Source organism: Mandrillus leucophaeus, unplaced genomic scaffold (assembly GCF_000951045.1).
Source record: "Mandrillus leucophaeus isolate KB7577 unplaced genomic scaffold, Mleu.le_1.0 Scaffold705, whole genome shotgun sequence".
NCBI lineage: Eukaryota > Metazoa > Chordata > Mammalia > Primates > Cercopithecidae > Mandrillus > Mandrillus leucophaeus.
In genome coordinates, this window is record NW_012107642.1 from 751,931 (window position 1) to 775,969 (window position 24,039).

A 24,039-nucleotide genomic window follows, 5' to 3' on the forward strand; every position below is an offset into this window, starting at 1 on the left:
CGGGTCCTATTGTGGGGAGGGGGGAGGGGGGATAGCATTAGGAGATATACCTAATGTAAATGACGAGTTAATGGGTGCAGCACACCAACATGGCACATATATACATATGTAACAAACCTGCACATTATGCACATGTACCCTAGAACTTAAAGTATAATAATAATAAAAAAAGAAATGAAATAGAGAAACAACAGATCTTTACAAAATAAAATCTGAAGGCACTCTCCCATTCTTTGAGTAAGGCAGCTCTCACCTTCTTTTCCTTTCATTAGAGCTAATGGAATCGCTCAGAAAACTTTCAGGTTGTTATGATAATTTAAATCTAGAGATGGCAGGTTTTCCTGATCTCCTTCTATGTGCCTGTTAGCAGCTACAAAAACAAAAAATGTAAACCTCTCATTGCAAAACAAGTTATTTATGATTCCCATTATAAGCATTATTCAGTAATATGCTAGTTATCAGTATCTTTCACCAGCACTAAGAATAAGGCACATTTAAATCTTGGTTACAGCTTTGTAGCATAGAGATCCATTTATGTTCTGGACCTTAATGTCAACAGAACTATAATGGCCACACTTAGAGAGGCTCTTCCCTCTATTGTCTATTCTTCCTTAAATGTAGTTGCCAAATGAAGGGGCCTCCATTATAACCCTCCCTGCTGCTAACCACAAGTTGCAATACGTAGGACATCCAGTGTGCTTGGAAGTCAACCTGAATACATGCCCTTGACATTCTGTCTTCTCTTAGTTTGACTTAAAACTTCCTCTCTGCTGCTGCTCTTTCAGGCTGTCTAGGTCATTATGATGACAGAGACATGCAGTCTGAATTCTTCCAACTTGGAAGTACAGGAAACAATCATCAAGCAATAATAATAATATTAAATCAATTACACTTATCACAATGCCACTCATGGAGCAGGAAGCCAATAAACACATCATGAAGATATAAATGAAACAGGATTCAAAATTCTTAGTAAAAATGCCAGGTTCCGAGACATGTTAGCTTCTGTAGATCATCATAGCCTGATGGCCAACTCTCATAACAAAACAGAAGATGTATGTGTGAGGACAATTGAGGAAGAGCTGTCTGTGCAGATCACACCTTATTCCTTTCAAGTTGGCTTAATTCTCTGTCTTTAGATTGAGACATTATTCAGAATACTCCTAAATTCAACCTGAATCTATAGGATCACTGGAGCTTTAAATGATTTTTCTCTCTTCAATCAGAAATGGTGTTATCTTTCAAACATACTTCTCCTGCTCCTCCTGCCCGAACACGCAAATACTACATGGAGTCTGAAATAGTCATACACAAAGGCACGTGGGGAGTGGCAAATTACAGATCGTGAAGAACAAGAGACACTCTGGGACAGCTTTATGCCTATGATCCCCTAAAGTAGAATTCATTTCAATATGTCATTCGCCAGTTATCTCTGATTAAAGAAAAATATAATACCCCCATACTCCACCTGCTACCCTGACAGCCTTTTATTTGATATGACCACAGAAGCACCAGTCTGAGCTTCCTGTTTTATATTTGGAATAATAAATAATTTCTAGAGTGTGGAGACCACCCTAACCTTTTGGAGAAATCACTGCCAGGCACCATACAACAATTTAGGATGGATGGCATTAGAGCAATCTAATCTCAGTGCCTTGCTTTCTTTATACTTTTGCTCCCTAGGGCATATTTTGCATTTATTTCCTGCAAATAACGGAGCATATGTTTTATTTCTCCACAGTTATTTTACATCAAACTCATTCCTAGTGAACAGCTTCAATCTTGTCCAACACTTCTTGTCAGGAGCTTTGAAAATGCCCCATTTCAGGGAGAAACTGTTTGGGAATCACTGACAATGCTGTCAGAACTTTTAGTTTTCAACATGAGTGCTGCTCAAGTCAGAGGTGAAGATAAATCTCTGGTTCATCATGATTTCATCTCGCTGTCTTTGATGAACAACAAACACCGCCAATGAAAGGGTTGGTCATGGCACTCCCTCTACACATGGATAAACAGATGCGCACACACACATACATACACTAAGAAAGGAGGATGCAAATAGAGAGAAGGAGTAATGGGCAGTTTATCAACTAATAACCACTGAGAGCCTTGTAAGTACCAAGCAGGAGCTAAAAAGAGATAAGATAAATGCACAACTTAATGCACGGCTTTATATGATTCTGTATTTTTGTTTTTATGTCATTTTTTTTAGAGACAGCAACTTCCTATGTTGCCCTCACTGGTCTCGAATTCCTAGACTCAAGCGATTTCCCCACCTCAGCTTCCTGAGTAGCTGGGAATACAGGTGTGTGCCACCACACCCTGCCAAAATTTGTATAATTCTGATACGTCCTATTCTTTTTGAGAGGGCAAGGGTGGTATTCTTTTTCTTTCCTCAGGACTCACATGTTTAGTTTATAGATTCTTACAGAAAAGTTAATTGGTAAATGTGGCTGATTGACTCATTATCCATCAAGTCTCCTATTTGCCAGTTACCAACTGGAAGAATTAAATCATGCATAGTCATTCACACATTGACACACATACACATTTGAACCAAGATCCTTACCATGTCCTAACACACTGACCAAGGAAGATTTAGAGAATTAGAAATTTAAAAAACAAAACCTTTCCATTACGGCTGCCATTGAGGGCTATTTTGATGAAGTAAAATATGTTTTGAAATGAAGATTTTAAGAAAGTAATTGCTCTAGGGGAGAACAAGACAACATTCATCAACTAGAAATGAATTTCAGTCTCCAGTCTCTAAGCTACTAGAGGGGTCAGTTAGCTAGAATGGTAGAATCAGACTAGTCCTATCACAGATTTTATTTATGGGATGAAATGCTTGATTTGAGAGGTTGGTTAGTTCTACCCTCCACAGATATAGAGACATCTGTCTAAACTATAATGTCCCTGACTCGATGTTGACCTGTTGTTTGATAAACACAGATCCAACAGATTCTCTTCCTTCTTAGCAGCCAACAGATCACTACCTGCTTCAGTGCACTATGTAATTCTCATTGCTTAGAAATCCGAGCAGAAATTGACCTTGTCTACCATCCACTTAGGTCTTAGGCAGCAACTCTGAAAACTAATCCATAGAAAGGATATCATTTGGGCTGGATACCTTAAGTATCATGTCAAAACATCATGAAAATCTCCTCTCTTCCAGCCAAAAGGAGGAAAAAATATGTGAGAATTCATTATACTGACACAGCCCTGGAACTGAAGTTTGAATTCAAAAGCGCAACTCCACAACGACCCCTCACGATTGCTCATCAGAGAGTAACACTATAGCAAGGGTATGGAGTGTTCATTAGGTCAGTCACTGATGAGATGCCGTTTCACTAAATTATCTAAATTATCAAACTCATACATAAACCATGCTTACATGTAAACATGGGGCCCTGGTCTGTCATGCCAGAGAATTTTTTCAGTGGTTTCTGATCATGCCTAGGAAATACACTCCAAAGGGGCTTAAAGCCTGGGGACTACCCAAACCTTTCAGGCAAATATAGTTGTCAGCTCTAATAGGGAATCAAAGGGAGCATTCAGTCCATGCTGAGATGAAGACTGCAAAATCTAATCTCAGCGCTGGTTCTGGTTTGCTGTGTAAATCAAGTGGACTAGTGGAGCTGCAGTGTTTGCAGGTCTGATGAGGGGATGGTAAACATCATAAAATGAATCTGATGGGAAGTAACTGTGTAAAAATGAAACATTTATACGTTGGAAAATACACAAACACACACCACCCACCTGTATTTGGCATTACTAAGCGCCCCCCTAAATGGCCAAAGACACCAGTTGTCCTCAGTTCTGTCCTTGTGGGGAGTGATGACAGATTTTGGATGTAGGGTGTTTTGTTTCTGGGATGCATTGTACTAAAGCTGTGGTTGTTTCCATGGGGAAAAGTCCTGGAATGATTCTTGCCATGGTACTCAGCTCTCTCAGATACTCCCAGGGAAACCATGAATGAGCTCTGGACTTTGACTTTGATGTCCGACAAAGGGTTAAAGAGTGAGGACTCTGTCATGAGCTCCTTGTCCAGAGGGTCCTGCAGACAGATGGGTCCACTGTATGTCCGGCTCACTGTCAGATCTGGCTGCATGGCGGAATTCAGGAGCAGGGAGTTACCTGGTAAAAGAAAATTGATCTGTCACTCAGAAACTAAAAGGCTTCTCAGTTACCCCTGTACTTCTGCCTCTACAAACTGTACAACAGCCTGCATGGGTGCCAGCAGTTCCAATCCAAGCTAGCTCTTCAGGCCCACCCTGCCAGGTTGGGTGCTAGTGACGAGAACTTTTGAATCAAGAGCCCTGGCTTCCACAGTCCATTCTCTAAATGGCACTGACCCAAATCTTTCACTTTCCAGAGATCTTTCCTTGCTATCTTTTCAAAACAAGTATTTCTGGCATTCTCTCCAGCAACGAACTCAGGTATTATGGTTTATGCGATTATTTCAACTGGCAAAGATAAGCTAAAATAACAACAACAAAAAAAAGTTGGGGGAGGATGGAGAAAGATGTTTTGCAGTTGAGTTTTGAGCAAAAATAACATCTGTTCATTTTAAATGGCAAGAGATGACACAGCGCGGTGACTAGGTAGTGCTGTTTATAACAGAAGCTGCTTTGGTTCCAGTGCATTTCCTATGGAATTCTGCATACATTCTGGAGCTGGGGAGGAAATGATTTGTCCTCAGAGCAAAAGGGTCAGGGCACCTCATGAATCGCACCACATCTGAGTAGCTAATTTGCTCTAAAAACTCATATGTCACTCTGTGAGGGAAAGAATGCACCACCCAGGGACAGTGAGAACCTTAGATTCCACATAGGGAGCAGCTTAGCATGGTTTCCTTTCTGTCTCAAAGGGAAAAAATATATATAACATCTTTGCAAAAACATGAGAAATTGGGCTTTGTCATCTGCTGGGGCTTGCCAATTTTTTCCAAGCCAAATATTAAAAAGAAATGCTGTGATATTTTCTTGTGATGAAGTAATCTCATTTATTAGTAAATAACAAAATAACCCTCAGTCCCAAGCTTCCCACCCATATCAGTCTGTCAATGTGACATCTCAAATTGAAAGCCAAACCAAATTAAACAATTTTCCTTTGGGGCCTGACAAAAATGTTTAAAGTATGATCTTTTTGAAAATGTTGCAATTCTGGGCCATATTGTATTAGCCTCTATTGTTTTTCCATTTTCATAATTTGCAGCAATGCCAGCAGGGAATCTATCACCCTGATTTTTCCCACCTCTTGTTCTGATGCTCTAAGAATCCAGAGTAATAGAGAAAAATACACAAATTGGATGAAATAAATAATGCTATAGAGCTAAAGGATCCTTGATGATGTGTCTTTTGTTTGTTTGTTTGTTTGTTTTCCATGCATGGGCACATTGTATCAAGACCCAGGCACAGGGAGTTGTGCTTTCTGGCAGGTCTGCACTGAGTTCTGGGTGACCGTTTTGCTCCTGTTCGTGGTCTTCCCAGGCAAGAAGCAGGACCAACACCCATCTTAGATTAGAAAAGAGTTTAGAACAGGAGATTCCATGAGACCTCAAAAGCCCATATGCCTCAGTCACCTGGCTCTTTTATCTCAAGCCCTGGCCTCTGAAGTTTAATTTTTGGCTACGCTTAGAAGATCGGCCTAGCCTAAGTGACACAAGGAAGCAACAATATTTCCTAGAGTGAGGTAGCACTTGAGTGGGAAATGCCTGATTCTGGACATACGTACATATGATAGCATCCAGGGTCAGAGAAAATTGGCTGCCAGCTTGACTGAAGTCTGACCAGCGCCAGTTACGCACCCCTGGTCACCCCAATCTTCTCTTTGGAAATCCTTTTACAAGTCCCTGGTCTGTTCTGTGTATGGCATTCTATTTAAAAGGCCCAGTATTCAACTTGCTGGGGCACTTGATGTATTGCTCAAAAACGGATCTAAGACAGTGGAGGCGAAAACCACATGATATCAGCATGAGGCAGATCACCATAATAAATACACAGAGAGTGACGTTTGCCAAAGTACTTTGCTTGTATCATTAGTTCTGTGATGTTCTTGGCCAAAAACAAAAATAAAACAAAACGGTCAGATAAGTTTGATAAGACTAATATAGTCTTAGAGATTCACAATACACATAAGTTGTGTTTAAGTGTAGGTAAGTCAGCATTCCCCAGACATGTGTAGGCCAGGGATCCACCCCTCTCACCTGCTGCCTGGTGCTCCATGGAAGACGCTGGCATCCTGTGCTAGGGTAAGAGGAAACAACCAGCTTCTAGAACTCTATTCACCGCATTTGTGAGCACCCATATGCCAAGGGCTTACCCATGTTGTTCCAGGTAATCTATCATCCTCACAAGAACACTTTGAGGTGAATGTTACTAACCCCATTTTATAGCTCTAAAACTTGAGACTAAGAGGATAACAGACTGACTGACAGCAGTTTTAGACTAAAATCTAACTTCAAAGCCTATGGTCTTATGCACAAAACTGTCTCTCACACTAATATTGCTCCTCTATTTTCAAGTGTTATGGTCTAAGATATTTTGTTATTTGATGAAAATATGTTTCTAGTTTTTTTGTGTAGCATAAAAATCAGTTCTTGACCCTGTAGCTCATTCCTATAATCACAGCACTTTCAGAGGCTAAGGTGGGAGGATCGTTGAGGTCACAAGTTCGAGACCAGCCTGAGCAACATAGCTGACTATGAGACCCTGTCTCTAGAAAAAATAGAAATAAAACAAAAACTTAGCTTGGTGCGGCGACATGTGCCTGCAGTCCCAGCTGCTGAGGTGGAAGGATCACTTAAGCCCATGGGTGGGAGGCTACAGTGAGCTACCATTACACCACTGCACTCCAGCTCGGGTAATACCACTTAAAAAATCAGTTCTATATTTGGATTTATTTCCAATTCTCTACATATACTAAACTATATGTCCAAATGTAGGGGATGTGTCCCTTTTGAGGCCTAACTCTGAGGTGCCCAGAAGTGAATGGCAAGAGGGAAGGTACTCATCTCTCTGGCCATCTCTCAATTTTTTCCAGCATGCCTGTGTTTCCACTTCGGAAGCCTGTCTAGTCAATCACTGCCTTGCACTGAGACTTCTGGTTCCACGCTGTAGGCATCACTGATGCACAATAAACAGAAATAAAGGTGACGATATTGACGATGAGGGTCAAGGTAGAAAACTTCATCCTCTGAAAAGAGACAGTTTCATTTTTTTCTAAAATGAAAGTCGTGTATGTTTCATCCCCACCTTGCAATAAGGAATAGATTTGGTTCCTATAAGAGAATTAAATGACTCTGTTTTGAAAATGAGTATTGCTACAGTTTGACATGATAGATTTTCCTTCCCCCACAACTAAAGATTGCTTGGACTTGGCAACAGCTGAGAGTCATTTAGGCTGGAATTTCATTTTTTCCCCCTGGCTGGCTGACCCATCATCTATTCCCTAAAATTTGTTTACTTATTTAAAATAGAAATAACAAAATTACTCCACTTCATAAATAGGGTAATAAATATACCTGGGAGGTTGTGATATAGGTGTTAGTCCTCGGTCTTGAATAATCAATACTTGGGTTAACTAAATATACATTCTCAAAAGGACATTTTTAAAAAGAAGTATAATTTGAAATAAAATAACTCATTAGACTGTACATCAAAAATGGAAATGCCTCATTGAAAATGTTGCTGATAATAAACCAAGATCCTCTTGTCCTTGTGGCAGACAAGGAGATAAGCAGACCACTTAACCCAGCCTGGTCTGTTCATGTGTGAAGACAATTTGGCAGCGGCTCCCCATGCCAAGAGCTACCTTCACACGGGGCCCAGGAGAAGGCTGGGGTCCAGTGTGAGCGTAGTCTATGGTACTGAGGACGAGGTGTGGAGGGACCTACGCCGCTGACCTTGACGGACTGTTTTGAAGTTGAAGGTCTGGAAGCCACCTGTCAATGCAGAAGAGTCAATGACGTCCACGCCATAGTCACTCTGGCTCCGTCTATAAAGGGTGACACCAATGACCAGGACTGCAACAGCCACGACGGCAGCACCCAAGCCCGAGTACAAAGCAATGTCGCTGGCATTCTCTATGCCTGAAAGACACAAGAGAAATCGTAAGTGACCAGCATGAGCACAAAACCAAAGAACCACTCAGGGATACAAAAGGAAATGCTATTGGATTTTTGGAGCTACTGCTCAGAGAAAATGACAGATGTACAGTGAACACAAGTTGTACTCATTTTCACACAATAATCGTGTTTCTAAAATGCCATGTATAAATGAAAGGGATGCTAGGCAAATATCTTAACTGCACTAAGGTAGCTTAGCATGTAATAGACTCTTGAAGATAATCAATTTTGCAAAGAAAATAGTATTTTTTCCTAGTAAGAGCAGACACCTCCTTAGTTTAGGATGTCATGTTTTTCTGCAAAACACTTTTTATATTTTCCTTTTACCAGAGCGAGGGCAGACCCACACACAGTGATAAAATATGGGTGATCTGCTCTGCTTATGTGAAACCTGGGGCACATGCATTTGCAGAGAGCAGTCTAGGGCAAGGAGATAACACAAAGTCTATGAGTTGGGAAAAAGACCAGAGTTCACAGATATGAATTTTAGCATTGGCACAAATCATTAAGAGTACACTGACAACATCAGTTTAGGGCATATAGTCATTATGAGAGAATTTTATTGTGGGATATGAAGGTCGTGGTCCCAGGTGCTGTTATGTCCATGGTAGATGTTTTCTGACACCAATTAAATGCTAGACTCTAATAATTTATTGTGGAAGAGGACGGGTCGCTAAGACGGCACATGCTGTTTCTCCCATACCTCTCCTACTCCATCCTATTGAATGCATGGGCAAAGCAAAAATAAAAGCGTTAGTTTGGATTTAGAATGTGGGTGCCTCCCCACCCCACGAGATGTGCTGTAGCTGCTTTTCACCCTTTTTCTAGAGGTGCGTTGGGTGTGGTTATTCCTGTAGCAGATCCATGATGGTTCCTGCAATACAGCACACGAGATTTATCTGAGATAACATAAGCCTCAAAGAGGTGTAATATTAGAAGGTGTGTGAAAATGGAAGATGGCAAATGCTAACTACATAGTTAATCTTCCTACAGATTATGTGGTAAGTACACTTAATGGGTCCAAAAGTAATTACTCTGTCACCCCTGTGTTGGGCTTAGAGGATAAAATAAACCTATCATATGTTTACCTTGTAATTGTGCAGCACTTACTATGCATTCACCGCACCCTAATATGGTACTTATGTTATCAAATGAGTAATACTAACCACACAAGGAAAGTGAATTTATTTTCGACAAAGTTAGTGGAGTGTAAAATAAGGTGCTACCAAATTAAAGAGTGAACGAGGAAATCAAGCAGAACTGGTTCAGTAATAGGGCGATAAACACATAAAAATAATTCTCAAGTGAGAATACAACCATCAAAAAAAAAAAACCCCAAAAAAAACAAAAAAAAAAACCCCAGCATCTGAAAGGTCAGAGGTTTATCAAATACCTTTAATCGCCAGAACAGCATGATGGCTGCTCAGAAACAGGGTGTGATTTAGACTTTCATTCCAGCTTCATGATGATTCAAAGGTGAGAGAGACAGGAATGGAGCCTATTTCTCCAACCACTCATAACCATGGCTGAGATGATAAATGACCTCAGTTTCCACATGTGCCTCTGTCATGTGGGGGAAGAAGGAGGGCAGCTATCGTTCTTAAGCTCCCACCTTCACTCTACTCAATTAAGTACCTTGGAGGGAATAATTATTCCCAGAGCAGAGAACACAGAACACAGCAGATGCATCATGCCAGTGTATGGGAAGCAGTGAGGGAACTTTGGATTAAAACCAACTAGCATTTTCCCTCCCTTTCCTCCAGTTCCTTGGGCACTGCTGACGGATGACACTCTCACCTTAAAAAGTGTATCTGGGGAGAACACACCTGGTCAGCAAATGAGCACATACAGAGAAGCAGCCTGGCAGTGTGCAGAATGCAACTCCTTTATTGCTGAGGTGACAAAGTAGAGACAAAGGCATCCTCAGTTTTCCAGGTACTAAAATAGGAAGGACCAGAAGCCAGGAGGATGACCAGGGCAAGACGCCTGGGCTGGAAATGGATTTTGGTGGCAGTGAACATCCTAAGACAAAACCCAGCAGCAGGAACAAGTTTTCTTTGTTCCCCTGGATTGACGTTTTGTCTTTTATGTTTCTACTCCCTCCCTACCAGGTAACCAGAATTCTCATTCTCCCTCCAGATCCTGCTTTTAGGAATAACCCTATGTATGCCTGCAGACCAAAGTATTGATACCAAAGTATCAATGTTTAATACGGTTCAGTGTGTTTCCTCTCCCAGGAACATCTGTAGAATCCATTTGACTTAATTCAAAGGAATAAAATACAGAATTTTAAAAATGAGTAGAGGAACTTCAGGGACAGGGTAGGGAAAGAAAGGACAGAGACCTGCATGGCGAGTACTGGTTCCCCTAAGGCTCACCCTGACACTGGGACAGCTTGATCTACAAGCTAAGTGGCAGAGGAAAGGGATGCCCATAGAGAGATAAGCAAAGCAGTAATTATTTTACAGAACAGTTTATCCTGGGAATTACAAAACTCAGCTTACAATAATTTCACTAACTCAACAAATATTTATTGAGGGGCAGCAATGAAGATGCGTGGATGAATTAACATGTGGCTCATATTCTTAGTCATTTCTTGTCTAAAGGTGGTAAGGACAAGGTAGTGATGAGATCTGAGTATTTCAAGTGCAGTCACAGAGGTATACACAAGTCCTCAAAGCCACATTTTACACCTCAGGAGACAGAACCAGACTTTACCCACAGCTCACATTCTTCTACAGGTGAGTCACTGTGCCTCTTTCTTCTTTCTTTTCTTTTTACCCTTCTCTTTTTGATCTACCTGGTTGTACTTCATCTCATTCTTTTTCCTCTTCCCACCCACACCCCCATCCTGCTGTTTTCTGATCTTTCTTTCCAAGAGCACACAGTGGCTTTCTTTGTAAAGATTTCTGTGTGTTTACAAAGGTTGAAGTGATTCTCTTTCATGTGTTCAGTATTGGCCCAAAGGTTTAGTTCTAGATTTTTTATTCTGGCTTCATGAGAGAAAGGAGAAAGTCTTGTGTGTGTGTGTATAAGTACATGTGCACTTAAGCATTGCCCCTGAAGAATCATCATATACACACATGTGCATACATGCACACAAGCACACAGCTCTCCCAAAGAACCTTGGAGGCCTCTGCCCCTCATTCCTGGGAGAATTGCTCTAGTAACAGGACCACAAGGTGCAGTCACTTCCCAGGGACTGGCAACTGTTCCCATAACCATTCCTGTGCTCAGCCTTTCAGCCCTTTATTGCATTGTCATTCATCCCAACTGCAACTGTAATTGATATCTCTGCTAGACGGACACCTGCTAACAAAAGGCCATATGTAGTAGTCAGTGTAATATATACCCCCCCAACCCCAACTCCACTAGGTATCTAGACCCTAGCCCTCTCCATCTACCCATCAGTCAGAGTACCCAGTGCAAGGTCCTCCTCTCCCATGAAGGTGATTCTGTCTTGGCCAATCCAGTCAGCGCTGCCACCCTGTGGTCTTCTGAACAACTTGTATCACTTGTACTTCCTAGATTTCAATTTGGGTTGTACTTTTTATTGTTAATTTTCCAAATGCCAGTGAGTTGCTTTGTTTTCCCTAACTGCTTTAAACTCTTCAAAAGCTACAATATCTCTATAACTTCCCAGGGAAACTTGCCAATCATCATGAACAGCTCTTTATTGATTGCTTGCCTGGCCTCCAACTGTGAGAAGAGAAACATCAAAGAAACCACAGTCTTAGGTTGATTTTAGAACCCCTGCTGCCAGGACTCTCTTTTCGTTTACATTTACACATATGTTTATACCTATCCGGTCTCTCAAGTACAGTGTGGCTGGTTTGTTTGCTCAAAGTGATGCTGAACAAAAGCCCTGACTGAGCAGGCTATTCTGTCTCTTTGTGGGCACAGGATACTTTCCGCTGACTTTCCGTTTCATAAACGAAGCTTTACATACCAATGTGTTACAAACGTCTTTCCTGTTTTCTTCATCCCTATTTTCCTCTTTCCTAGAGTCACAAAAGCTTCAGGCAAAGCTTGGGAGGACTCACCAGGTGGTAGAGAAAATTACTGTCTACAATCTACAGGTATTAAAAAAGCCCCAAACCCCACAAACAATGTAGAGCACTGACTGCGAAATCTCTTGTATTCCACATCAGTCAGAAACTACTGAGGAATGTACTCATGGCTGGAAGGGACACAAAGCATCTGCAGAGAAGGCTGAAAAGATTCATCGAGATCTGAAAACTAGGACCCTGGAGAGGAAATGTTTATGGGTTCATTTGTCCTGAAGAAAAGGGTGCTGTAAAGTGACTTCCTGGTGATCTTGAATACATAAAGTGTTGTTATAAGAAGAGAAGAGGCCTACCATCTGGGTAGGTGCTCAGTGACCATTCATTCATGATGAAGCTAGTAACCAACTCTTCACCATCTTCAACAAGAACTGTAAAAGAGGACTTGACCTTTCATTATAGCGATTGGGACTCTGGTTAGATATTACAATGACCTTTTCTACAATGAGGGTTGTTAAAAACCTGAACTGTATTTCTGTGGGAGATTGTGAAATCTCCTTTCAGAAAGTCTCTAAAAAACCACACGACTTTACAGTACTCTCCAGTTATTTTATTTTAGTTTTGTGGCCAAAGCCGGGGAGAAGGACTAAATGACCTTTCAAAGACCCTTTGAACTTCACAGTTCAGGGAATGCGTATTAACAAGGTTGATGGCTTAATGCATGATAGTCATATCCAGTCATTTACTGTCACCAATGTGCCCAAAGGACTCTATAGAAGGGCTTTTTAGTTGGTTTTCCTCCTTCTCTTTACATCACTCCCCTCTAAAAGATGTATTAATGTCAGCCACTTACTAATGGAAATTTAACTCAGTGCTCATGTTATGACCTTAACTATATATCAGATTAGAATCTATTTTGCAGGATTCAGATAAGTGACTGAGAATTAACATAGGAACATAGCGAGTACCTTTCCAAACATATGATATTCTGTTTTATCTCCTATTGGATATTGCAGAATGTCATTGCTCCCATTTCAGAAAAACAAACATACTTGAATTGGTATATATAAGAGGAAGTGAATTACTAAGGAATCCATGTGATAAATATAGCACATCCTGAGAAGGGTAAGACAAACAGAAAACGAGGCAGCCAGCCATGGAGATGGAATCCCATAGAAGGCCAGGTAACAGGCGCCCCAGGAAGCACCCTCAGCACAGGAGGTGGTGTTGATACAAAGTTCCCTGCCAAAATATTTAATTGCATGCTGAAATATGATGGAACAGAAGTTATTGTTAAAGTTCTTTATATGTGCTGTCAACAAGAAGGAAACTTTTTTTTCTTTAATGCATCAGAAAATAGCTTTTAAATGGTTAGCCATGGCCAACCATGCTAAGCAATTTCAATTATATTTGCAATTTTTAGAATCTTGTAACATTTCTGCCTTTCCAATTTCCCAAACTCCAAAATCTCATTTTGCTATTGTAGTTGTTGTTTTACTGCTGTAATGACAATAACAGCTATATCTTAAAAAGCACTTAGAAGGCACTGTTCTAGGACTTTACATTTATTCATTCATTTTAATCTTCCAACAACGTTCTAAAAATATCTTCACTGAGATGTGTAAACTGAGGCGAGAGAATTACTTGCCTTTCTCAAAGCCTCATGATTGATAAGTAGCAGAAGTGGGACTCAATCCCATGCAATCTGGCTCCAGAATCAATGCTTTGGATCACTCTCTATCCAGTTGTTGACCTGTGTCTTCCTGATCACACAGTGTAACTATCTCTCAGGAACCACAGTAACTCAGTAACTGAGCACTAACCTTATGCTGACTTCTCTTTCTCTAAGAACTACCCAGATGATCACATTTGCATCCTCATAAATAAAACCTATGAGGTAGGTATTATATATTAACATCTTATTTTACTGATCATGACACAGTGTCAAGCAAGTTAACAACTTGGAAAATGGCAAAGTGAGGCTTTGAACACATGTCCATCTTCACTCCCAGGCTGCTTAACCATGACGCAGTGTCTCTTCCTTGTGTCTCCTCTCTGCTCTCTCCATACCGGCACCCGAGTTAACTTGCCCTGCTGGAGGAAGTCACCATAGCACTGGCATCATTGAAACACTGATGCTATGCAACCTCACCTAGGCTTTTCTTGCAACTCAGTAATAAGTTTATTCACATTCTATGGCCAAATAGTGCTTTCCTCACAACAGCTGTTCTGAACTTTGTCCCTTTCCTTCCCTACTCCTCACTTGCCCTCTTTCTTGTTGAAAACATGGAGACTAGCCTATGTGAGTTCACTCCCCTGCAACTCAAAATTCCTCTGTTCCTTCATCCAATTTTCTGTTTTTTCTGTTCCCTGAAGAGTTGCCCCATGAGGACCTGGCCTCATGCATTATTCCCTTTTGGTCTTGCATCTTCAAATTTTTCCTCCACAGCTGGGCCTTACCCCCTGCCTACAAACACAGTCTAGTCTCTCTAATCACCTCTCCCCAAATCCTTCCCTCAACTTATTCTTTCACAAACTTCTCAAACATGTCGCCTTTTTACATCTACTGATTTCTCAGCTCTTTGTCTACAAGAACTGTAAGCATTTTTTAACATTAAATATTTCTTAATGCTTGTTCCATGATCTTCCCAATCAGTTAACACCTTACTGTTAACATAAAAATGAACAAATAGAAGTAATACATATATAAGATTAGAAAATGTTCTAGGAAGTATAAAAAGGTACATATACTATGCAAAAAGCAAGCTTGCCTTCTTCCAACTACCACTTCTCCAAAAGTAATCACTCTTGATAGTATCTTATGTGCCCTTTAAGAAAAAAAAAAAATATGTAAATATCCTCCATTTGTTTTTATTTTCCTTTCTCTACCCTAAATGTTCTATATTATACTTCCTTTACTATACTTTCCTTTAAGAAAATGTATGCTCTCTTGTCAATGACTTATCAGAACATAATACGCCTACTTCATTCCTTTTTTGTTTTGTTTTTTTGAGACAGTTTTGCTCTTGTTGCCCAGAGTAGAGTGCAATGGCACGATCTCGGCTCACTGCAACCTCTGCCTCCCGGGTTCAAGTGATTCTCCTGCCTCAGCCTCTGGAGTAGCTGGAATTACAGGCATGTGCCACCACTCTCGGCTAATTTTGTATTTTTAGTAGAGACTGGGTTTCTCCATGTTGGTCAGGCTGGTCTCGAACTCCCAACCTCAGGTGATCTGCTAGCCTCGGTCTCCCAAAGTGCTGGGATTACAGGTGTGAGCCACTGCGCCTGGCCAGCTTCATTCCTTTTTAATTTGCCTAGCCCATACTCAGGCTGCATGATCATTTATTTAACTACTCCCCTACTGCTACATCATTTGATTGTTTCCATACCCTGTAAAGTCTGTGTTTGCCCAAACCACGGTTCTCTTGAAGGTCGTTTGCAACTGCATCAACTGTAACGTTCTTCGTCTTATTCTTTACCACTGCTCTGCAGCAATAGACAAGAATAGCAAACTTTCTTTTGGAAAAAAAACTGCCCCTTAAATTTGATTCTCTTGAAGTTTGACCTGTTCTTTACTGATTGTTTAGTAACTACCCTTCATTCTCCTAGTTCTAAATAGGCAGGCTTTAAAGTTCAGTTCTTGGCCCTTTTTCCTTTCTCTGTTCTCATCTAATTGGATAATCACTCTCATAGAGACATTCACATAGAGATCAAGATTTCCTTGATCCTGAACAGTCTCAGATTAACATCTCCTGCCTCATCTTCTCTCTGAAGATCTGATGACATATTTTCTTCCTGCTCGCTGGGCAAAACCACCAGCATCTTGTGCTCACATCTCACATTTGTCATCTGATTTACAGATTCATCATCATCATTCATTCTTACCTCTTCAAATATGTTCTTCTCTTGAATTCTCCTATTTCTGGTAATGCCACCACCAGGGACATGGCTTGAGATCAAAGACTCATCTCTGAATCTGTTTCCATTCACTCCCTCCTCAAACCACTCACATATCTGAGTGATTGCGTCTCTAGTGCCTCTCCCATCTCAATTTCCAAAGAAGACATCCCAGTGGACACCCACATGGGACAGTCCCCTCCACCTATACCCCCAGTCTTTGATTACTTGGAACCATTTTACCTGTGGATGACTTCCCAAACCCTGTTCTAGTATGGCCACCCCGACACCTTTCATGACTCTGCAGGATGGACTGGGTCCACTCCTGGTGGACTTCTTTCACTGCTCAAGACATTTCATGCTCTGCTCACACTACATTTCAATGCCCACTTCTCATCTACACGAACCCTATTCTCTGGTCAAACCTGACTACTCATTTTTTCAAGTAGACCGTGTACTTTTGCAGACTCACTTTTGGCTCCAAATTTTTACCCTGAATGAGAGGCTCTCTCCTCCAATATCTGCTTCAATTCTAACCATCCTTACAAGGTTGGCAACAAAGGTCATCTATTTCATAAAACATTTTTGATAGTTCCCATTCAGACATGTTTACAGCTCCTTTTAGTAAGCTTGCCAGATTGAACAAATAAAAGTTTGACACACAGTTAACTCTAAATTTCAGATAAAAAAATGAGTAGCTTTAGCACAAGTGTTTTCCATGTAATATTTGGGGCATATTTATCCTAAACATTTATTTGATGTGTCTTTGAAATTTGACTGTAATGGAGGGTCCTGTATTGTATCTGGTAATTTCATCTTTGAACTATAAAAGAACTGTGCTTTTGCCCATCAGATGGGGAGACAAAATTGAAACAGAAGACAGGGTCAAAAAGAGCAGAATTTGAACTCCAGCTCTTGAGAAAACGACTTCACTTTATGTATTATTTTGAAAACTGAAGATATAAACTCTACAAATTTTTAGTTACTGAGAGGTAGAGAGATTCAGCTTTTAAATTCACATTTTTAACAAGCACCCAAGTTATTCCGGTGCTAAAGAACATACTATTAATCGTTTATCACTTACTTGTGTCTGTGCTTAGGTCTGAGGTATTTAATTAACAAAATCCCATCATGTCCATTAAGGGCAGAGTCAGCAAAATCATTGAAAATGGTAGTAAGAAAAGACATATACTTATGCTGGAATAAACATTAGATCATAAAAAATAGAAACTAGTAAAAAAATTACAAATATTGCACATATATATAGGTTGAATTGGTTCACAGTAGGAATGATTCTGAAGGATGAAGCAAGTCAGGCAATTTTCAGAAAGTGCTATATTTATGTAATTGAAAATAATCAGCAGGAGATGAGGAAAAATGGACAAAATAGGAAAAAAAAAAAAAAAAACAGTTTGAGAGAGTGGTTAGAGCATCAGCATCAATGCCAGTAGCCTAATGCTAGCTTAGGAGAGCCTAGAAATCTTTTGAGAACTGAAAGGTATGACCAAAGGCACAGATGGTTTTGTGGGTTCAAGATCCTAATTAAGTCTCCATAGCCTAAAAGGACATGCCAAGTTGCCAGTGCAGCCCCCACAGCCTCTGAGGAATTCTGTACCCGGTGAAGATCATAAAGAATATAGATCAACATGATCTCACTCTGAATGAACCTAGTGCATTCTGGGGAAAGGTGCAGAATGGGAATTTTCTTCAGTGAGAAGAGCACGCCTACTTTTCAGACTTTAAGGATGCATTCAAGCCATTGTTTGGTGGAAATGATTTCAAGATGCACACATTTTGGGCTTTAACCTAGTGTCTGGCACAGAGTAGATGATTATTACAAGTAGTTTCCTTACTTTTCTCAAATCACTTATCTTCTTTCTGCTTTGTGTTAAAATTGTAGGGAAGATACATTTCTTGTTTCACGGAGCCAAGATTATTTGTATATGACAATTGTACAATAAATGTCCTCTACATGAATGAATAAAATTGACTATACTGAAGGAAAATCTTGATTTTCTATTTCTTTTTGAAATGGAGTCTAGCTCTATCATCCAGGCTGGAGTGCAGTGGTGTGATCTTGACTCACTGTAACCTTTGCTTCCCAGGTTCAAGCAATTCTTCTGCCTCAGCCTCCTGAGTAGCTGGGATGGCAGGCACCTGCCACCACACCCGGATAGTTTTTGTACTTTTAGTAGAGACGGGGTTTCACCATATCGGCCAGGTTGGTCTCAAACTCCTGACCTCGTGATCCACCCACCTTGGCCTCCCAAAGTGCTAGTATTACAGACATGGCCAATTTTCTTTTACTTTAACACTAAAAGGTCCAGTGAGAAATTAGCAGGAAGAACGAAACCACAGCACAACAAATATGTATTGAATATCTACATGCTAGACTCTGTGGTAAATTCAACAGGTGTAATGATGAATAAAACTCTATACTGTATGTCAGATGGCAGGGACTATGTCTATCAGATAGGGAATCCAGACCAGAATAAAGGCAATGAAAATATAGAACAAAAATAGGGGACATTTTGATACCGAGGCAACTTACAAGAGCAACTAACTCAAACTTAGGGTGGGAAGGTGAAGGCCTTGCAGACCTGAAATCTAAGCTGAAAACCGAAGGAAGAATAAGTTAAGCAGGTTAAGTGTTAGGCTGAGGGAAAGAGACTTAGTCAGAAGTAACAGAACACATAAGGGAAACTATAGGCCAAGATGGGCACCAGGCATTCAAACTGAGCGGCTTTGTTTTGCTGAGGAATACAGCAGTGGTGAGAGGGTAGGAAGGAAAATACCTAACGGTGATTAAGAAAAGAAGCTGGGGCCCAGCGCGGTGGCTCATGCCTGTAATCCCAGTACTTTGGGAGGTCGAGGCAGGCGGATCACCTGAGGTCAGGAGTTTGAAATGGGCCTGGTCAATGTGGTGAAACTCTGTCTTTACTAAAAATACAAAAATTAGCCAGGCATGGTGGCAGGCACCTGTAATCTCAGCTACTTGGGAGGCTAAGGCAGGAGAATCGCTTGAACCCAGGAGGCAGAAGTTGCCATGAGCCAAGATCGCACCACTGCACTTCAGCCCAAGTGACAAGGCAAGACTTGGTCTCAAAAAAAATAAATAAATAAATAAATAAATAGAAAGCTGAGACCAGATCATATATATGATAAGTGCTCTAGACTTCCTCTTAAGAATAACACTGAGCTACTGGAGTGTAATGTGATCAGGATTTGTTTTAGATAGATCTGATAAATTGATGCAGGACAAGGACAAGACTGGCTACAAAGAGGCAACTCTAGAAATCCTGGTATGGGAATGAAGATGGCCTGAACTTTTAGACTTCTGGACACCATTTTCCTTTCATTTGGTTTTTCTCTTACTCCTTGGGCTGTTACTTTTCTTTCTTCCTTGTAGTGACTCCTGACCTCCTCTACATCTAAATGTTAATGTGCGTCAGGGTTCCATCCTCAGGTCTTTTCTCTTCTCTCTTCAACCATTATCTAGTGATCTCATCCAACCTAAGGGCTTTAAATATCATCCAGATACTGACAAGCCCCAAATTTATGGTACCAGCCCACACAGTTCTCTGACTTCTAGACTCTCTGGCCAATGTCAACTGTCTACTGAATCTCTCCATTTAGATGTTTAATAGGTATCTCAAACTTAGCATTTACAACACTGAACTCCTGATTCTCCCTCCAGTTTTGCTATGCCAAGTTTTCCTCATACCAGTAATGGCCAACTCCATTCTTCCAGTTGCATAGCCAAAATTTTGGAATTATCCATAATGTTTTTCTTTCTCTTGTACTCTACACCCAAAACATCAGAAAATCCTTTTGACTCTGCTGTCAAAAGACATCCAGAATGTGACCCATTTTTACAATTCCTCTTGCTACATAGCTGGCTCAAGCCACAATCATCTTAAAGTTAGATTAAGAGCCTAGGTATTGTAACAGATTATTGTTACAATAGGTCATTGTGACAGATCTCCTTGCTTCTGCCCTGATTCCTTATAGGTTTACACGCAACATAACAGTTAAGAGTTTATCCTTGAATATATTAGGTCATGTCACTCTGAATAAAAACCCTGAATGGTTTCCCAACTTCCTCAGAGTGAAAGTCAAATTCCTTATAGTAGCCTATAACAAACTCAAACTATAACAAAACAAAGTCTTCTTCCCTCATCTCGCTTCTCTGACCTTAGCTATTACTATTCTCCACTTCTCATTCTGTTGCCGACATCCTGGTCTCCTTGCTGACCCTTAGAGACTCCAACCAAACTCCCACCTCATAGCATTTGTGTCCTGCTGTTTCCTTTGCCTTGACTGCTCATACCGCATCTACCCAGAGTGTTTGTTTCCTTGTTTTTCTCCCCTCAGGTCTATTCTCAAACATTTTTTATTTTATTTTGTTTTGGTTTATTTTTGAGACAGAGTCTTGCTCTGTCGCCCAAGCTGGAGTGCAGTGGCACAATCTCAGCTCACTGCAACCTCCACCTCCCAGGTTCAAGTGATTCTCTTGCCTCAGCCTCCTGAGTAGTTGGGATTACAGGTGCACGCCATCACACCTGGCTAAATTTTGTATTTTGAGTAGAGATGAGGTTTCATCACATTGACCAGGCTGGTCTCCAACTCCTCACCTCAAGTGACCTACCTGTCGAAGTCTCCCAAAATGCTGGGATTACAGGAATGAATCACCACGTCCGGCTACATAACTTGATTATAGAAACCCCTGAACACTCTACATCAAAAAGCATCACTCACTCTAACCCTGTCAGTGCCCCCCACCCTGCTCTGCTTCTCTTCATAACACTCACCACCACTCAGCACTATGCATTTTCTGGTTTGTTTATTCCTGTCTTTCCTCACTAACATGTGAGCTTGATAGAAGGAGAAACTGTATGTGTTTTGCTCAGTGTTGATTCTCCAACACCCAGAACACCTCCTAGTACAAGGTCAGCACTTAGTAAGTTGCTGAAGGAAGGAAGGGATAGGTTTGAGCAGAGTGGAGATGGAGATCAGCGGATGAACTTGAGATCTAGTAGGTGGCAGAAGAGTCAGATTGTGATGAATTGTTGGGTACTGAGCGGGAAAAGGGAGGTGAAGGAAATAAGAGGACTCTAGGAGGCTCTCCAAGTTTCTGCCCTATACACAGAGTTGATGGTATACTGTTCCCTGAAATAGAGAAGATGGGAAAAGGATTTGATTAAGGACAGGGACAGAAAAGGATAATTTCAACTTTGAGGAAGTTGAGATTAAGGTTATTAGGACATATTCAACTGAAGATATCCTAGAGGTAGCTGGCTCTGGAACCATTAACTGAGTTTGTGTTGAGCACTCATCTCTGTTAGGTACAAAACTGCATGGAAAGGAGATGAAGAGAGACTGCATAGTGTGGAGTTATCTTCCAGGGAAAAGCTAAATCCTTTTCACCCCTTCAGGTGAATTTACCAAACCAGCTGCTACTCAGAAGCTCACAGCCTTTCAGAAAAAGGCATTCTCTAAGACTCCAAAGAGTCTTATTGTCTCAACGCAACCATTATTCAGTTTGACTCTGGGGGTGCGTGTTTGCCATTCAGAACCTACCATATTTTACTGCACCTCCTGACATTGTTACACAACATTTATTGAAAGCACATTTGATGGTAATGAAGTTTCTATTAACTATGATTAAATCTCATAAAGCACCTGAAGATAATTTAAGATGTGCAGAAGCAGAAAATGAAACATTCGGTTTAGTACATTAGGAAACGTAATTGATTAAATTATCTCATTTACAATAAGTGCTTTCATGAGCTATGCAGTGCACATATTTTCCCCAGTTTGTCATTATGATTTGCCAACAGATATCTTAAGACTCCACTTTCTTTTTACACCTCCCTGCAACTCTGAGCTTGTGCCTCTGCCCGTCTGCTCATAGAGCACTCTATGCAGAGCTCTGAGTGATATTTCCTATCTGCCAGGCCTTATGGAAGATCATGTGTATGGCTATATATAGGCACAGGTTGTTTCTCAATTAGCTTCATAATTGACTTTGATTTTGCATCAGTGATGATTCATGTAGTCTCACACTAAGCCTCTCTTTCACTGAACAACTGCAGCCCGAATTTCTATAATGCACTCCTAACCATGCAGCTTACAGAACCCTGATCAGATTCCTCTGGGAGCCTTTTGCAATCACATTGATTCTCTAAGGTCTTATTTTTAGAGAAATCACAAATTAAAACAGTTTAAGCGATTCTATTGCAGTATCCAGCAATTAGGCATGGTGCTCAGGAGCGAGAACCCCAAGCAAAAACTAATTCTGAAGTCCCTAAGGACTAGAAATAGCTTCTGTGGGGTTTATGGCTGGAAGTACAGATGTAACCAAATTAGAATGGCACAAGACTCACAAACTAAGCGTGAAATTAATTTTAAAAACACATACATGCATTTCTAAGTAACTCTCACATTGACCACCCCATGGATACCTATGATCTTTTTTGTGCTATACAACAGAATCAGTGGACAGCATGCACCATGTGGCCGGGAGGAAGGTAACAGTCCACTTACTCCACCTGTCATCCTGAGGGTCCTGACACAAGCACAGGGCAAATATTCAGTGATCTGTTTCTTTCTCTTTCCCTCAATTCCCATACACGTGAACACACATATACACAGCCAGGTGCCCCCAAACTCAGTCTTCCCATAAATTCAAAATCAAACATACATGATATCAGAGGACCAATACTTAAGTAGTAATAATTTTTTTTAATGGGCAGCAGACAGCAGGGAAATAAGTGTAAATGTTTATTTTTGCTGTTTTCCCAAATTCTCAGACTTTGCAAGTAATGATATCTTTTTATCTCCAGTCTTCCTGAAGCCACATAAGGAAATAGGAAAAGAATGGCTTTACTGGATTTTTCCCTCATGTCTTGTGACCCCTGTCCCAAGGTACCTATTTCTGTCTATCCTCACAGGGTCTTAATTCTCTCAAAGAAGTTAGCTCATAATAGCTATCAACTCTTCCAAGCTCTTTGAATTTTAATACCCTGGGATTTAAAAGATCAAAAGTCATTCAGTTGCTACTAGAATGAGAGATGCCAGACAGGGACATCTTTCACAAGCTTTACAAACCAAACCAGCCAGGCAGTTGTCTAATCTCCTATTAATGACAGCTGTATTAATGTTGCCCCAGTATCTTGAAGTTTCCCTAGCTTCCTTTACATATTTTTGATGTATGAGAATGACTTGGGGAACATATTAACACATAGATTCTCAGGAGCTCCTCAACCAGGAATTCAAATTTATTTGTTCTGTTCTGAGGTGGTGCATATTTAATTTAACAAGCTCCGGCCACACTCTGAGATTCTGATGTATGTGGATTCTGATCTACCTTTTGAGAAACATTTTTCTAAGACTATGGTTCTCACCCCCACCTGCACCTTGGAGTCACCTGAGGAGTTTTGAAAAATAGAGATTCCTGGATCCTGAAAACTCTCCACCTTAAATTCTGATAGCCTTGATACAGCCTGGAAACTGGGAATTTTAAAAGGTGTCCAGGTGATACTAAAGAGCATAAGGTCAAATGCCATACTGCTAGCCATTCCAGCCATCTCCTCTCTCCAACTCTACAGGAAGCATAAAGTGAAGACAATTCAAAGGCTCTCCCATAAGCAAGCCTGGGTACAAGGAGCCTAAGCCAGTACCAACACCCCAGTCCTCAGCTCGTAATTATTTCACCATGGAGTTCTGGGTCCTAATCTGCCCAGCTGCCATGGATTCCACAGGAGGTAAGATGCTAGGTGGAGAGACTTGTAGTCAGGCTTTTGCCTGCTCTCTCAAGACTGCTCTCAAGAAAGCATGTACTAATATTTATTAATTTTAATGTGATAAATCTCTTCAGAAATAAGAATCCTAGATGACATTTGCAGAGAAATGGACTTATAGGCAGAAAGAATCAAGAGGAGAGATTTACTTTTACTGGGAGGGAGGAGAGGGGTGTGCATATTTCTTTTGGATTTAAACCTCTGATAT

At 40.8% G+C, this 24,039-nt stretch overlaps 1 protein-coding gene across 1 annotated transcript in view; it reads right to left on the reverse strand.

The window, feature by feature from the left end:
- UNC5D (unc-5 homolog D (C. elegans)) overlaps positions 1 to 24,039 on the reverse strand; it is a 606,477-nt gene that overhangs the window by 70,983 nt on the left and 511,455 nt on the right. Inside the window, exons 9-10 of the mRNA XM_011964768.1 lie at positions 7,907 to 8,092; positions 3,760 to 4,137 (exon numbers count right to left, since the gene is read on the reverse strand). Coding sequence (XP_011820158.1) covers positions 3,760 to 4,137; positions 7,907 to 8,092 — 564 coding nt within the window. The remainder of the gene's footprint in view (positions 1 to 3,759; positions 4,138 to 7,906; positions 8,093 to 24,039) is intronic.